We start from the raw sequence: 16,345 nt of genomic DNA on the forward strand, positions 1-16,345 counted from the left end.
AGAGATGGAGAAAGGTTATCTACACATGGTAGCAACGCAATTGATTCTTATTTCCCTCCTAGACCTTTTATTTCCTAATTTTCTACAGTAAATAGAAATATACCATCAGGAAACCTATGTTTAAATGTTCACATAGTACAATGCCCAGAACAAGGAAAATATAAAATCTTTGCTCATTACTTCTTGCTCAAACCTCCCAAATGTAATCTGTCTATGCACAGCAGATTACCCTGGCTCCAGCCTTGAGACTTACCGCAACAATCCTGTCTCCCACAGCAAGGGACCCTTCTTTGGCGGCAGGGCTTCCGGGCAGCACGGCGGCAGCATACACTCCATTCTCCAGACTGATGCCGCTGTCTGCAAGCCACAGGAGGTCACTGGGTAGCCCCTGGCCTCGCTGCCCAGCCCCGGTCACCCTACCTCATCTTTGTTACCATCTTCCCACAAAAGAGGATGTCAGCAGGCTGCACCCTCTCTACCCCTGCACCCTGCCCCAGTCCCACCAATTGGGGGCTCAGTTACATCTGCCCTTACATCTGCCCGGGTAAATCAAACACTCAGAAAGCAAGACTCAGGGCCCAGACAACCTCCTGCCAGGAAAGCACATGGGCTACATTTAAATGGCATCGGCCCCTCATCCCTGTGAATGAGGTACTCTAAGGGGCACCCCTGGCACCTGTCCACAAAAAAGGGCCCCAGCCACCTGAGGCACTCTGCCATGTCCACAGGCCCACTACCTTTCTGTCCACTGAGGTTGATGTGCAGCGGCGTAACCACCTTCCCACCCAGGGACTTCCTCCGCCGCACGACCATGTTGATGGCCCCCTCCCCGTTGAGGAGCGCCTTGATGGCCTGCTTCTTGTCCTTGTTGATGAGGTCCACATCGTTGATTCTCAGCAGCCAGTCATTGACCCTGAGAAGGGACACAGCCAGTTCAGCACCCACAGAGGCTGTGGGACCAGCGGTTAGCCGCCCACCACTACCATTCAGGGGGCTGACTGCCAAGGAGTGGGTGCCTCACATACACGTTCAGAAAATTTCCTCTTGCAGGAGTGCACACTGGTAAAATTTGCAGATGCTGAGGTTAGACAGCCTGGGTTTAAATCCTGGCCCTACCACTTACTAGTTGTATGATCCAGCCCCTCCAGGCCTCAATGTCCTCATATGTAAAATGGGGGCAATAATCACGCCTACCTTGTAGGGTTGTAAAGACTAATCAATTAATTTCTATAAAGTATTTAAACCAGTACTCAGCAGTCAGCCAGCACTGTAATAGTGTTAGCTATTTTATCATCATGACTATTTCCCTGAATGAGCATGCCATGTACGTCCTGGGCTCTCACACACACCCCCTGAGCACTTTCCCACCCAAAGGAGCAAAAGACAGCACCTGGTAACTAAAGAATAATCAGATTCAGAGGCAACTGAGAAGCACTGTTTCTTTTTGGAGCAGTATTAGCTGCTGAGACTGCAGGCCTTGGACAGATCTCAGGCTGGGAAATGTTCACCTAAGTGCTACCTGGCTCTCTTCGGGTCCTCCGCACTGGGGAGAAGGGCCCCACCTTACCTCCAGGGCCTGGGCCTCAACTCTTACCTTAAGCGCCCATCAGCAATGCTTCCTTTATCCACTTTAGTGACAAATATGCCACAGTCCCCCGGGAAACAAGGCTCATTCACACCTTCTGCCATATCAAACCCCAGTGCCTTCAAGTCAATATCCTCCTGCAAAAACAGCAGCAACAGCAACGCATTTCACAAAGCAGTGACAGAAACATTTGGCTCTTAAGCCCCTGAGCTGCTCACTCCAATGTGGGGGACTGTCCCTTCACCTCATCTGATGAGACACTCCATCCCCAAGATGGAAACCTATGAGTACCTGCAATCTGCCCCTTCTGGCCACTGCAGACAGACATCCCTGTCAGCATCCCCCCAGGACCCTGCCCTTCCCCGGCTGCAACCCAGCCTGGACAGCTGCCGGGAAAGGATGCTGTCACACTCCTGGGAGGAAAAGGAGAACCTCCAAACTTGTTGAAACTGGGAGATACTGCAAGAGGGTCACCTTCTCCTCCCTCATCCATCAGAGAAGGAGAGAAGAACCATCAGAGGCAGCTTACCGTCTCCCTCTCAAACTCTACAACTTCCGTTTCCCACTCCATGGAATCCGTGTCAATGGCCGAGTCGTGGGAGCTGTGGGCCATCAGCTGCCGGAACCGGGCCTCCTTTTCCAACTGGGATTCCATCTGTTCCCTGTGAAGAGAGAGAGCCATGGTGAAAGCCCCTTGGGAGGTGAAACATCCCACCGCGTAACGGCTCTGAACCTCATGAGGCAGGCAGCTCGTGAGAGCTAAAACAGGTTCCTTTCCCCACTGTTTCCCAGTAACTCGGAGAGTCAGGTCAAGGCTTCTGGGGTATCTGTGAGTTTTCACAGTGGTTTTTTTAAAAAAGACAAATTCTCCCCAAATTTATCTAGAGGTTTAACACAATTAAAATCAAAATGCCAGCTGGGCACGGTGGTCCATACCTGTAATCCCAGCACTTTGGGAGGCCGAGACGGGCAGATCACCTGAAGTCAGGAGTTCGAGACCAGCCTGACTGACATGGTAAAACCTCGTCTCCACTAAAAATACAAAAATCAGCTGGGCGTGGTGGCATGTGCCTGTAATCTCAGCTACTTGAGAGGCAGGAGAATTACTTGAAACAGGGAGGTAGAGGTTGCAGGGAGTAGAGGTCACACCACTGCACTCCAACCTGGCGACAGAGTGAGACTCCATCTCAAAAAAATAAAATTTAATTTAAAAAATAAAATCAAAATGCCAACAAGATTTTTTGTAGATACAGATGGCTATTCTAAAATGTATACATAAAGGCATCAGAATTGCTAAAACAATTTTGAAAATGACTAAGTGGGAGGAAACTCTATCCAATTTAAGATGTAGTATACAGCTACAGCAATCAAGACGGTGCTGCTGTCAGGGAGACAGACACACAGGTCTGTAGAACAGAATAAGGAACCCAGGAATGCCCCAAGCTACCAAAGGTGCATACGTTAACAGAGGAAGGACAGCCTCCAATTAATGATGCTGGAGCGACTACACATCCATGGCCAAAGAAATGAATCTCAACCTAAATCCCTTAACCTCGGGTAAAAGTTAACACCAATATATCACAAATTGAAATGCAAACTGACAGAAGCAGCAACAGAAATGCCACTTAAATAGTTATATTAGGATGAAGACGTAGTTCTTAACATTTCCTTTAATGCCATTGTTACACTTTTGGCTCATGCCTGTAATCCCAACACTTCAGGAGGCCGAGGTGGGTGGATCACTTGAGGCCAGGAGTTCAAGACCAGCCTGGCCAACATGGTGAAATCCCGTCTCTACTAAAAACACAGAAGTTAGGCAGGTGTGGTGACATGCACCTGTAATCCCAGCTACTTGGGAGACTGAGGCACAAGAATCACTTGAACCCAGGAAGCAGAGGTTGCAGTGAGCAAAGACTATACCACTGCACCCCAGCCTGGGCAATAGAGTGAAACTGCATCTTAAAAAAAAAAAAAGATAGGTTTGACTTCATCAAAATTAAAAATACTAGTTCTGAGAAAGACCCAGTAACAAGGATGTGAAAGAGAGACTCAGAAGCCTCATTATATCCTCAGGTGACTGGCCTGTGACACCCTCCCTGAAATCTGGGTCCAGGCTGCCTTGCCAGCTCATGAAAGCTGCCCACTGGGCTCCTGACCTACTTGTGTTTCCTGCTCCAGCAGACAAGCTCCAGGGCCGCACCTCTGCCTAGGCTGTGCTCTCACCAGCCGGCTCTAGAATACCACTCAGCCTCCAGGGCAGAGCTCCAATGCCTTCCAAGTTGCCCCAACCCCTCCCCAGGCCAATGCAGCCGAGCTCAGCATTCAATGCTCCCTATACCTGTCTCATCTAGAATTACCAGGGAGTGCCTGAGGCTTCCCAGGCAGCAACACAGACCCCGTCACCCGCATCCTGCCAGTTAGAGAACTTAGCAGACAGGAGGCACAAACGCAAACATGCTGAATGAACACACAAGCTGAATGCACAAGCTTCAGGCAACTCTGGCCCAAACAAGAGGCAAAACATCCCATGTTCACGCCCCAGAGGTTCTAGGCTTTCCCTTCAAAGAGAACTCCTTGATTCCATCACATTGCTAGACCCAAGATGGTCCCTGTGAAGAGTCCTGCCTTGCCTCTTAACTCCTAAAATATTCCTGAGAGCACCCAAGCTCCAGAGAGTCTGGATTTTTACAGAATAAATGGAGCTCTTTGTCTCATTAGGAGTTTTACTGAATGGAAAAGAAGAGAAGCTGTCACTCCCTTCTGAAGGGCATCACTTGAGTGTGCAAGGCTTGCACACTTGCACGCACACACGAGCTTCTCACTGCCCCCTCACCACACTAACAGCTAGGGAAATGTCACATAATGGATGGAGAGCCACTGCTTTCCAACTAGATTTGGGTTTTAGACCATGGCCTATTGGGCTCTGCCAATTTCTATGCTTAAACCCTGATCTTTGTATTTCAATGCACTACTAAAGGCCACTGAGTGTTTAAATGACACCCTGGGAGGCTGCTGTAACCAAGGGGAGGATGTCTGACACCCCAAACAGTCTTCCAAATGGGCATCCAAATAACACAGGCAGAACAGACTGCTGGATGGGGGTTGCAATTGCCTTTAAAACTCTAAATCACAATCTGTCATCATTTTACTCATTGATTTACTTGTCTCTTAGATGGACCCAACCTTGGTCTGTGTGCACTGTGAGCCCATGAGGAAAGGGACTTGATATGCTTGTCAGTGCCATTTCTCCAGTGCCTCTAATGGAGGCTGGCCCATACAGAGCAGGTACTTGAAAAATCTCAGCGAGTGAGTGAGTAGGGGAATGAATGAATGGGTAACACATGCATGCCTGCCCCGAATGGACTGCTTGGGAACAAGGCCCTCCCTTCCTAGTGCCTTGGCACACAGTGCCTGCCCTGTGTCTAAGAATTTCTGGCCTAAGAATTTCTAATTAACCCAGCATGGAGATAACATTCAAACCCATTCTACAGACTGACAGAGCAAGACAGAGTGAAGTGAAGGGACAAACAGCCAGGTCGACACAGAAGGATGAGGCCCTGGCCAATGCACTCAGCATTGCCTTGCCCAGAAGGGACAGGGGCCCTGGGCTCCCAGATGTGAGCCCGTCCCAGCCTACTTGAGCTCCTTCAGCTCACGGCTGACGTCATTCTTCTGCTTGCGGGTGTCATCCAGGCTGCGCAGGGCCTCGGCCAGCTCACTCACCGCACGGTCCCGCTCCCGCCTCAGGTTGTCACACAGTGTCCTGGTGGAAGGAGCAGCAGACAAGGTTACCTGAAGGGGCACGGGGAAGAGGGCTCCCGGTCTGCAGCGGATGGCCTGGCTGCCTCACTCCAAATACCTGCCGGCACGTGCCCCATCCCCAGATGCACAGGAGCGCTTGCGAATCTGGGGGTAAGACCACCTAGGCCATCCCCAGTGCATGACAGAGGGAACGTGGAGGACCTGTGCAGGGAAGATATACCCCCACAGTCACCCCGCAACAAGTGTCAGGTTCCCAATGCCCCGTTTCACCCTCAATGTGCCTGGGGTTAAGGACCACCCTCTGCACACACTCACTGTTCTAAGGTCAACTTGAGGGGCCGGGGTGGCTCTCCTCTCTATGAAGCACCCCCACCTGCTTGGCAGGCCTGTGCTCCAGCACTACCCCATGTCTCATATCTACCCACAGGCAGAGCTTTCTAGAGCTATCCCTGTACCCTGCAACTGGGATGGGAGCCCCTTTGGATAGCAGCCGGTCCTCATGTATCTCTGTCTCTCTTAGCTCTGTGCAGGTGCAAAGTACAAGCTTGGTGAGACTCTACGAAAGAGGACCCTAAGGAGGTGGAGACAGATGACCTGGTTGTGGAGGGGCCTGGGCTCTGTGCCACCTCCATAAATGGATATACCCAGAGGACTGTGGTTCCTACCTCTCCACAGCCTCAAATCTCCCCCAACCTCAGTCAGAGCCTGGCTAAGGACTGCCCCCTAGAGATACCCGTGGAAGGGGTCCGGGCAGAAGCAGACAGGGAGCAGCCCCTGGGCCTCCCTCCCCTTGCACTGGGCACCTAGCTGTGCTCTCCATTGGCAGGGCCTCACCACCTAGCCATCCTCATCTCCTGATCAGCCCCTAGAGACATTGGTCTCTCCCCTGACCAACCACAAGGAATCTTTGGAAACCTCCCAAATACCAAGACATTATTTCTCCCCACCCCAAACATCATCACGACCACAGCCACTCCTGGATCCTCCCCAGCCAGGATCAAGTCCACACTGCTTGGCTTCCCTTTCAAGGCCTCTACACCTGCCCCTGGGAATCTCGCCAGCCTGCCCTCTCCATGACTCACCCATGTCCCTGCCCTGAGCACACGCCACAGGTCCCCTCCGTCTGCAATGCCCTTCCCCCTTTTCCACCTGGAAAAACCCCACTCGTGCTTCCAGTTCTAGCTTGAATGCCATGCTCTCTGGGGAGACCTCCCCACACCCCAGGGAGCCCTGCATGCCCCCCACAGCCCTGGAGCTCAGTCACGCATCTTCCTCCCTCACTGCCCTGCCCACCCAAGCCTCTCCCGAGGTCTCGTTGCTCCAGGGATTTGAGACCCTGGCACACAGTAGGCGCCTGGGGAATACTGCTAAAAGGACGCATTTCGGATGTGCTCTTCTCATCAGAAGCCCTCAAATAAAAGAGGTTGGCCTCATGCCCCTTCACAGGCGTCTCATGTGGACATAGTACATACTCAGGACATATAGGGCTGAGTGACATGGGAGGGAGAAACAATGGAAAATTCTAAAACTAAGAGGCAAGGCTGGGGCATCAACTAGGGGTGAGAAAGGAGGAGCCCAGGTCCCTCCCACCTTAGCTGGACACACAGCAAACGATTCGGACCCTCCCAACAGACCCTAGCAGGTCCCCGCATCCTGGGGAGATGCGAGCCCACGCCAGCTCAAAGGCACCCCATACCGGATGCTGTCACGCTCTGCTACGATCTTGTCTCGCTCCTGGAAGGCCCAGTCCCGCCGGCACTTGGCCACATCCGCCTCCTGAAGGGCTTCCTTCAGCTCCTGGCACAGAGCCTTGCACTGCTTTCGAAGGATTTCAACCTCCTTGTTGGCTCTCCCAGCATCCATTGTCACCGTGTCTTTGATCTGGTGGGAGTAAGGGGCAGGGAGAGGGAGAGGCTGCTGAGCCTCATGGACCAGGAGTGCCTCCCACCAGTGCAGGGGTCAAGGCTGAGGCTCTAGGGAGCTGGATGGAAACACTGAGCCCATCGCAGCACACCCCCTCCACCCATACCCCCAGTGACTACACCCCACAGCCACTGTCCTATTAACCAGCCCCCCCCCCACAGCCCCCACGTGTCTGTGATCCTGGTTTTTATAATCTGGCAAGCTGAGTTATTTTTAAAGACAAAAATACATCGGTGTTCCTGCTGGTGAAGTGCTGTGTATCTCAGTTCGTTTAAAAAGCTGAAATCCGAAGCATTTGTATCTTGGCACATCCCTAGAGAGTTATATGCTCCACTAAAATTTCAAGTCAAACTCTTAGAAGCACTCATATGAAAAGCCCCCTCCACACCTCTATAATCCTTAGAAAACACGGAGAAATGATGGATGACAAAGTGAGTGTTTACTGCAAGAATAACTCCTCCCCTGGCTCAAAGGCTTTCCAAACACGCAAAACAGAAGCATGACAACAGAGGCGGTGATGACACTGCTGTCCCCGCCCCGAGACTCTCCACCCTCAAGTGCTAGGACACAGGAAGACACACACGCACAGGAAGAAAGCTTCCGTTCCCTCTAACGATCATTCTCCGGAGAACAGGAGATGGCAGCCTCTGCAAAAACATGTTCAGAAAGATCTCAGACATAGAAAACAAGAGAAGAAAATGAAGCTGACAAGAAAACACCTACAGTCAGTTGATAAATCCCCCCACCTCTCAAAACTGAGGCAGAGGAGCTGAAAAACAATTTGCACAAAAAGGACCATCAAAGCTCGAGGGTGCCAGTGCAGTGGCTGGCTTTGCTCGGACCTCACGGTTCCTGGGAGTCATTCAAATCATTTCAGTTTTGATTATTTTTTCAGCTTTACATGGTATGCCGTGTTTGTTTGGTTTGCTATTTTCAAAAAAAAAATCCTTAAATTTTCATTTTAAAAATTATTATTTGGGGGCAGGGTACAGTGGCTCATACCTGTAATCCCAGCACTTTGGGAGGCCAAGGCAGGCAGATCACATGAGATCAGGAGTTCGAGACCAGCCTGGCCAACATGGTGAAACCCCATTTCTACTAAAACTACGAAAATTAGCCAGACATGGTGGCATGTGCCTGTGGTCCCAGCTCCACGGGAGACTGAGGCAGGAGAATCACTTGAACTTGGGAGACAGAGGTCGCAGTGAGCCCAGATGGCGCCAACTCACTCCAGCCTGGACAACAGAGTGAGACTCGGTCTCAAAAAAAAAAAAAAAAGTGTATTAATTTAGTCAAGAATTTATGATAAACAATACTTTTCAAAATTTACATTAGACTCACTGTTTTACAATATATTTATGGATAGTTTTAGAGCTGACACATGTTACCACGTGGATTCCCTGAAAGGTTTCTCCATGGTGCTCTGGATGAGCATCTAGGGAGGCCCCAGGTGCAGACAGGAGGAGAGGCAGTGTAGGAGGTGGGCAGCTCCCCCAGCCCACAGCTCCCTTCCTTCCCCTGGGCTCCACGCCATTGCTGGTCTCCAAAATGAATTCATCCCCAAATACTGCTTCCTTATATGGAATACAAGTACTATACTTAGTTTTAGTGAAGGGGGAAGAGGGGAAAGAGGTACCTTTAAAAAAATGGTAAAATTTGGAAGCCCAGCAGACCCAAGTGACCGACTGATTGATTCTGATCACACTGGTGAGGAACCGCAGGATCTAGAAGTGACTCACCAGGGCTCCCCCATCCTGCAGAGCTGACTCATGATCAGTACCGGCTCCTCTACCCCAGGCAGACTCTACCCCAGGCATCAGATGTCAGTCTGAGTCTGCTCTAAAAGCGCCACCTGCAGTCTCTTTCTTCCAGTGCTGGGTGAGCAAAGGCGTGGGAAGAGATGGGCCGGTCTTCACAAGACACTTGCCAGACCCAGCCATGAGGCCGGTGAGAAAGGCCCATGGGCTGCAACCCAGCCCCAGAGGGCCAGAGCCCACTCGAGGGTCCCAGGGGAGGATGGGGCCCAAGTGTGGAGTGGTGCCCCTGAGCAGACGGCTCTCAGGTGAGGGCACCTCCCTCTGCTTCCTGGGCAGCTTCTCTTGCTACAACAGCCCTCTGCATCTAAGTTCTGGAAAGGCCAGTGCTGCCTCACCTTGTCCCCTGGCACTGTCCAGTCTGTCCACCACAGCTGAGCTCAGCTCCTCAACTAGGACCTGTAGCTGGACATGAAACTGCATTCAGGGCAGCAGACGGCAGGAGCTTGGGGGGCTGCCCTTCTACAGACAGGGTTCGGTGAGCAGGGCCCGTCTGGGAAAGTGTGTTGGAACCTGGGAGATCTCTGCAATAGGCAGCAGTGACGTACGGCTTCCAGTGGTGCCAACCTCAACTCCCCAGGCAGTTCCTCCCTCCTCTTGGGAGCAATGAGCCTTCGCTGGACAAGGTCAGCTCCTGGCCTGAGGCAGGAGGGTGGCCTTGGGGGAGCTCCTGAGGATATCTCCCCTCTGGGAGCTGGTAAGGAGGTGAGGGCACAGCCAACCTGTCAAAGACCCTGACAGGCCCCTGGCCTCCCGGTGCTCTTCGCCTCAGCCCACTCAGAAGAACACAGAAGGGAGAGAGGGCATGGAGAAGGAAAAGGGAAAATGGAGCAAGGGGTGCAGATAGAAGACAGGGGCATGCAAGCACAACACCAGAAACTGAAGCCCAGCCCTCGGGCTGAGCAGGATGAAGACAGCTCTGTGGTGAGGGAGCTAGACCTGCCAGAAGGCCCCCCACAGCTGACCCCTGACAGGCAGCAGCCAGTGCGGTGGCGGGGCCAATCCCCAGGGTGCCTCACTGCCCACCCCTCCTGGCCTGCTCTTGCCAGTGGAGAGTGCTCTTATTCATGAAGCCAGACCAACTTGAGAAGGAGCTGACGGGCAGCAGCGGGGGCTATCTCCTGCCTACTGACTCGGAACGGGGCCTGGAAAAGATCCCTGTCTCAGCTGACAGCTGCACTTGGTGCCCAGCCAATACCCCCTGTGGAGGCTGGAGGCGGGCTCCAGGCTGAAGGGCTCGCCTGAGTGCTGGGAAGGCGACGGCTGCCCCAAGGACGTCAGGCCTGGGGGTCTCATTGCTGGATGCCAGCACCGCAGGGAACTCAGGTGTTCTCTGTACATCTCTGTGCTTTCTACATTTCTACAAAGAGTCTTCACCATTAACTTCAAAGATCTCAAAATTTGGCCAGGCGCAGTGGCTCAGGCCTGTAATCCTAGCATGTTGGGAGGCCAAGGTGGGTGGATCACCTGAGGTCAGGAGTTCAAGACCAGCCTGGCCAACATGGCGAAACCCCATCTCTACTAAAAATACAAAAATTAGCTGGGCGTACTGGCAGGTGTCTATAATCCCAGCTACTCAGGAGGCTGAGACAGGAGGATCGCTGGAACCCAACGGGTGGAGGTTATAGTGAGTTGAGATCGTGCCACTTCACTCCAGCCTGGGAAAAAGAGGGAAAGTACGTTTCAAAAAAAAAAAGAAAGAAAGAAAGAAAAAAGAAAATCTCAAAACTCCATCCGCACGGGCTCGCTGTCATTCCCCAGGCATGTGTCTGATATTCTGACATTTCACAGCAGTTACTGACTTGGTCATTTTCCAAGTTTCCATCTTCATCATTTTGTTTTCCTTATTTGATATTGACATTTTCCCCCATCAATTATGTGCTCAGATCCCAGGATGTGAACATGAGTTCATGGTTTTTCTAGGATGATTACCAAGTTCTAATGCATTATCTTCACTTACTAAATATTTATTCTAATAGACTTTCAAAAATTTCATTGCAGTAAATATTCATCTTCACACTGGCTTTTGCCTCAAGGGTCTCCAGAAGTCTTGGTGGTTCCTTGTACGAAATTCCCATTACTTGGTTGGCCCATTTTTACCCAAAGAAACAGTTTAATGAGGTTCACCCTAATTCTAACAGAGTAGTAAGATTCAGATGGGCATAATAATGAATGCCCATCTCAACTCACTGTTGCTTTGTGCAGGCACGATGATGTATTTTCTATATTGAATCATTTGTTCATCACAACCACCATTCCATTGTGCAGATGAAGAAACTGAGGCTGGCTGGGTGCAGGGGCTCACGCCTGTAATCCCAGCACTTTGGGAGGCCGAGGCAGGAGGATCGCTTGAGCCCAGGAGTTTGAGACCAGCCTGGGCAACATAGTGAGACCGCGTCACTACAAAAAAATTCAGAATTAGCTGGGTGTGGTGGTGCTTGCATATAGTCCCAGCTACTTGGGGGGGCTGAGGTGGGAGGATCACTTGAGCCCAAGAGGTCGAGATTACAGTGAGCTATGATTGTGCCACTGCACTCCAGCCTGGGGAACAGACAGGCTGTCTCAACAAAAAAGTAAATTAAAAATAGAAACTGAGGCCCAGAGGCCAGGCACAGTGGCTCACCGGGCGGTGAAATTATGCTTGTAATCCTGATACTTTGGGAGGCTGAGGCGGAAGGATTGCTTGAGTCCAGGAGTTCGAGACCAGCCTGGCCAACATGGCAAAGCCACATCTCTACTAAAAATACAAAAAATTAGCCAGGCGTGGCAGCGCACGCCTGTAACCCCAGCTACTTGGGAAGCTGAGGCATGAGAATTGCTTGAACCCGGGAGGTAGAGGTTGCAGTGAGCCAAGATTGTGCCACTGTACTTCAGCTTGGGCAACAGAACAAGACTCGGTCTCATAAAAAAAAAAAAAAGAAACAGAGGCCTAGAGAGGTTTGAGACCACATGACTGAGGAGGGCCATCTCTCAGCAAGGGGCCTGTGTCTCATGCATTCCCCACATCCCCTATCACTGCCCGGGCGTGAAGAGAAGTTGTATCAGTTGAAAGACATGCTGGTCACCCATCAGGCATCACCTGCCTCACACTTGGTATGGCAGGACCTGGTAGTAATGATCCAATGCATACCACCCCTACCAAACTGCCTGACCTTTAACGCCTTGCTTTTTGCTTCTCATAAACCACCTTTGAAAGCTGCATTCCAACTGACCTGCACAGAAAGGCAGGAGAATAGAGGGACATGAATATCCGAGAACTATTGTGATAGGGGAAAAAATCTGCTGTGATCAAGTCTAGAAGCTCTAATCAGAGCCACACACAACACAGACTGAAGGGAATCTCCACGGGCCCATCCAAGCCCCAGCAGGGCTCAGCTAGACCTAGGGCAAGGAGCTCCACGATGAGGAGAAGTTGACAGGTAGGAAGGAGGCAGAAAATCCACATTGGCCACCCAGGAGTTGAGCTAGGTGGCGCAATCCAATGCTATCAAACATCCCAGCTCCCCATCCCTGGAGGTGTGGCCCCCAGACAGCAAGGCTTCAGGAGAAGAACTAGTAGGCTCAGCCTAGTAGCACATCTTCCCAGCAGGAACCTGAAACACTTTTTCAAGAGCAGACTCGATCAGATGCACACTGCTGGTGGAGAAGGGCCCCTGAGGGTACTCTTCCAGACGCAAGAGGCCTAACATATCTATGGCTTTAGGAACTTGACCTTGGTATCTTGCTTCATAATAAGCAAGTCCTTGAGATATCACTGACTTTCAGCATGAGACTGATCTGCAATTACATAGCAATGGGTTTGGGTGTGAGAGTATCGGTGCGCGTCATCTGACTCTTCCTGGTGTGTAAGCTCCAGGTATCCACGACTATGTCTGGGCCTCCCTCCCCACTTGTCCCCTGTAATCCAGACTAGAGCTGGGCATCGAGCATGAGCTCAGGAGTTACCTCGGTGGTGTCTGATAACCCAGCTTGCACTTAGGCCTCCTATCAGAAGCCCTTTACTCCAATGGGAAGGAGGCTTCTAATCCAGACACCATGCACTCTGCAGCCCCTCTTCCCGGGACGCTGTAGGAGAGGCTGAAAGCCAGCCACCAGCCCACCCACCTACCTGCCGCAGCGCCTCCATCTCCTCACTGGCCGCCTTCTTCTCAGATGTGCTGCTCTTGAGCTTGGACTCGGCCAGTTCTACCTCGGTCTGCAGCTTGTCCAGCTCAGAGATGACCTGGTCGCGCTCACTCATGATGAGCTTGTACTCGCTGTACACAGCGTCCCGCTCCTCCCTGTATTTCTCCGACTCCTTCGCTGTCTTCACCTGCGTGGTTCTCAGCTCGGTCAGCTCTGACTGCAGCAGCTCCATCTCCCACTGCAGGTCCTTGTTCTGCGCTGTGGCCTTGTTCAGCTCATGGTGGATCGCCTCAAACCTGGGGAGAGAGGCGGCGAGACGTGGGAGGGGCGGGGGCGCTGCCCGGTCAGTGGCCGGCTGCGCTGCTGCCTCCCGCCAGCTCTGTGGTGCTGGACAGTCAAGCGTGAAATTTCAAGTGAAGTCACTCTCTCCGCCCCCAAGAGAAAAGTCACGGAGTACCAGTGCCCCCAGACCTGGAATTTTTCTCAGCCCTTTACAAATGCCAGGAGTTGAACTGAGGACATTATGCCCTCCGCTCCACTAGAAACAACAGCGTATTTCTCCCACAGTCAAGCCACATTAATTTTAAAAAACAATAAAAACAAAACAATGCCAGGATAACAGCATAAAGAGGCCTTAACGATCATTTAGTCAAACCGCCTCATTTCACAGATACGAACAGTACAGCCCTGTGACAAGGTCATCAAGTTCGCTCGAAGAGCACAGCTCGGTCCTTCCAGGCCGGGGGGCATCTTCCACACAGGCAGCCTGCAAATCACAGCCCATGGCTCCAGACCAGCAATTCTCAGTATGGTCCATAGACGCCGGTTCTGCATGGAGCTCCATGACCCAAAAAAAAGTATCTTATCTGATGATTTACGTTTGGGAAACTCTGCATCTTGGCTGCCTCTTGGAGAGTCTATCTACTGCACACCACCACACTGAAGGCTCTGAGAAGTCCTGCAGCAGAGACATCTGTCTGGGTTCTACCTGGCAATGCTCAAACCTATTTATCGCCAGAGAGCACTTTTCATGTGAAACTGATAAATGCTCCAGAGAACTGGTGATTCACAGGCACATACTCTACAAAACACTGTTTGAGGGCATATATCACATCTCTAAAGATAACAGAAGACACACGCCCCAGAGAATTAACTTTCCTATTTGCTAGGTGGGTGACTGCCACAGAGGGCAGAGGCACATGGCAGGGACCAAAGAAACAGGATGCTCAGAACACACCAGCATTTATTAAGCATTGTGTAGCGCAGTTAATACAGCAGACCTGAAATTTCTACATCCTCAGACAGGCCCGCTTGCAAGGCTAACCACTGAATGGTGTCTGTGGACCTGAAGGTAAACAGGGATGTTCAGATGGGAGGAGGGAGCCATGATTCCCAAGACAGATTCATTAGTCAAAAAAAAAAAAGGTTTCCTGGTCAGAAGCATTTTTTGATTGAAAAAGCACCGTAACTCATGCTCTTCTCATCACCTGGGGGTGGTTGGGAATCTTACAGGACCCATTTGCCCCCAGCCCCCCGTGGCCCTAGCCCTACCTCCTCAGGGAGAGGGCACACTGGTGCTGTAGCTGGATGGCTGTGTCCCTCTGCTGGGTCAGCATCTCCGTCTGCTTCAGCAGCCGCTGGTTCTCCTCCCCAAGCTGCTCCAGGCGGCTCAGGTCTGCATTGTGGATGGCGACTTTCTCACTGTACCTCTTCCGCAGGGCGTCATAGTCCTTCTTGACCACCTCCAACTTGTCCATGGCCGTGTCATACAGCTTGTTGAGAATCTCGGATGACCCGTTGTGCTTCAACACCTGGAGACCAGACAGTCCCACTTACCAAGGGTCTGGGGGAGGTGGTGGAGGAGACCTCCCACTCTCACTTTTGTCTGTCTGAGGGTGGGACTGATGGCAAGGTGGGGGGTCACCCTAGGGCTTTTGAGAGTCTTGAGGTCCAATTCTCCAGGCCTTGCAGTCACACTGGGCTGATTCATTTAGATTCACTCAGTCACAAGTATTTACTAAGTATTGTGCAGAACACTTAACACAGCTGACCTGAGATTTCTATATCCTTAGAAAGACCTGCTTGCAAGGTTGACCCTACTGAATGGTGTCTAGGAACCCAAACAGTAAACAGTTCTCTAGGCTGATGTAAAACTTTCTTCCGGTGATATAAGCAGCTCTGGTACTGAGCCCGTACAAACAAAGTGGCTTATGCTGAACACCTGCTTTCTTCTGGGAGTACAGAATCTGGGTACATGCTAGGCAGAGGTACCCACATGACCAGCCCTCAGTAAGACACTTGGGCACTGAGTGTCTAACAGGCCTCCGTGGAGGCCAGCACTTCTCGTGTGTTGTTGGGATTCCATTCTGGAGGAATTCAGTGCATCTGGTGAAACTCCACCAGGAGAGGACTCTTGGAAACTCGGGCCCAGTTTCCTCTGGACTTTGCCTCACGCATCTTTCCCCTTTGCCGACTTTGCTCTGTGTACGTTTGTTGTAATAAATGTCAGCCATTGAGTATAATTACATACTGAATCTGTGAGTCCTCCCAGAAAGTCACATAGCCCAGAATCAGGTTTTGTAAATCGGACCTAAAGACTCTCAAAAGCCCTAGGGTGACCCTCCATGGTGTAGGGTACCCTCGCATCCCATGCAAATACCTAATATGTCTAGCACTGTTCTAGGTGCTGGTGATGCCAGACGGGAAAGAAAGAGGTTGTGACCTGTGGGCCTTTTATCCTAATTTGGAGGGTGTGGACACACAGGCCAAATAAAGTAACTTCAGAGCAAGGTAAGAACTATCAAGAAAATAAAAAATAAAACAGTATAATGGGCTGGAGAGAGCCATCTGAGTAGCAGAGGGGAGGACTGTGAGGGAGACTAAGGCTGAAGAGGCTTCTTGAAGAAGGTGACTTCAGAATTCAGAGGCAAATGAAGAAGAGCACACCGGGCAGAGGGGAGGGCAGGGGCAAAGGCCCAGAGGCAGGGCCTGCAGGCGTGTTCTAGAGATAAAGAGAGGGGAGGGGCAGGGCGGAGTAGCAGGAGCCCAGTGCACAGCGGGAGGTGGATTCAAAGGGGACCTGGAGAAGTGGGTGTGGGCATGGGGGTGGCCATGGCTGCAGGGCTCACAGTGAAGA

At 51.5% G+C, this 16,345-nt stretch overlaps 1 protein-coding gene across 2 annotated transcripts in view; it reads right to left on the reverse strand.

The window, feature by feature from the left end:
* DLG5 (discs large MAGUK scaffold protein 5) overlaps positions 1-16,345 on the reverse strand; it is a 135,701-nt gene that overhangs the window by 37,601 nt on the left and 81,755 nt on the right. For both annotated transcript variants that reach the window (XM_017962866.3, XM_017962867.3), the window contains exons 6-13: positions 14,761-15,020; positions 13,193-13,505; positions 7,044-7,228; positions 5,223-5,348; positions 2,115-2,247; positions 1,595-1,722; positions 738-913; positions 254-357 (exon numbers count right to left, since the gene is read on the reverse strand). In XM_017962866.3, coding sequence (XP_017818355.2) covers positions 254-357; positions 738-913; positions 1,595-1,722; positions 2,115-2,247; positions 5,223-5,348; positions 7,044-7,228; positions 13,193-13,505; positions 14,761-15,020 — 1,425 coding nt within the window. The remainder of the gene's footprint in view (positions 1-253; positions 358-737; positions 914-1,594; positions 1,723-2,114; positions 2,248-5,222; positions 5,349-7,043; positions 7,229-13,192; positions 13,506-14,760; positions 15,021-16,345) is intronic.

This window comes from Papio anubis, chromosome 11 (genome assembly GCF_008728515.1).
Source record: "Papio anubis isolate 15944 chromosome 11, Panubis1.0, whole genome shotgun sequence".
Classification (NCBI taxonomy): domain Eukaryota; kingdom Metazoa; phylum Chordata; class Mammalia; order Primates; family Cercopithecidae; genus Papio; species Papio anubis.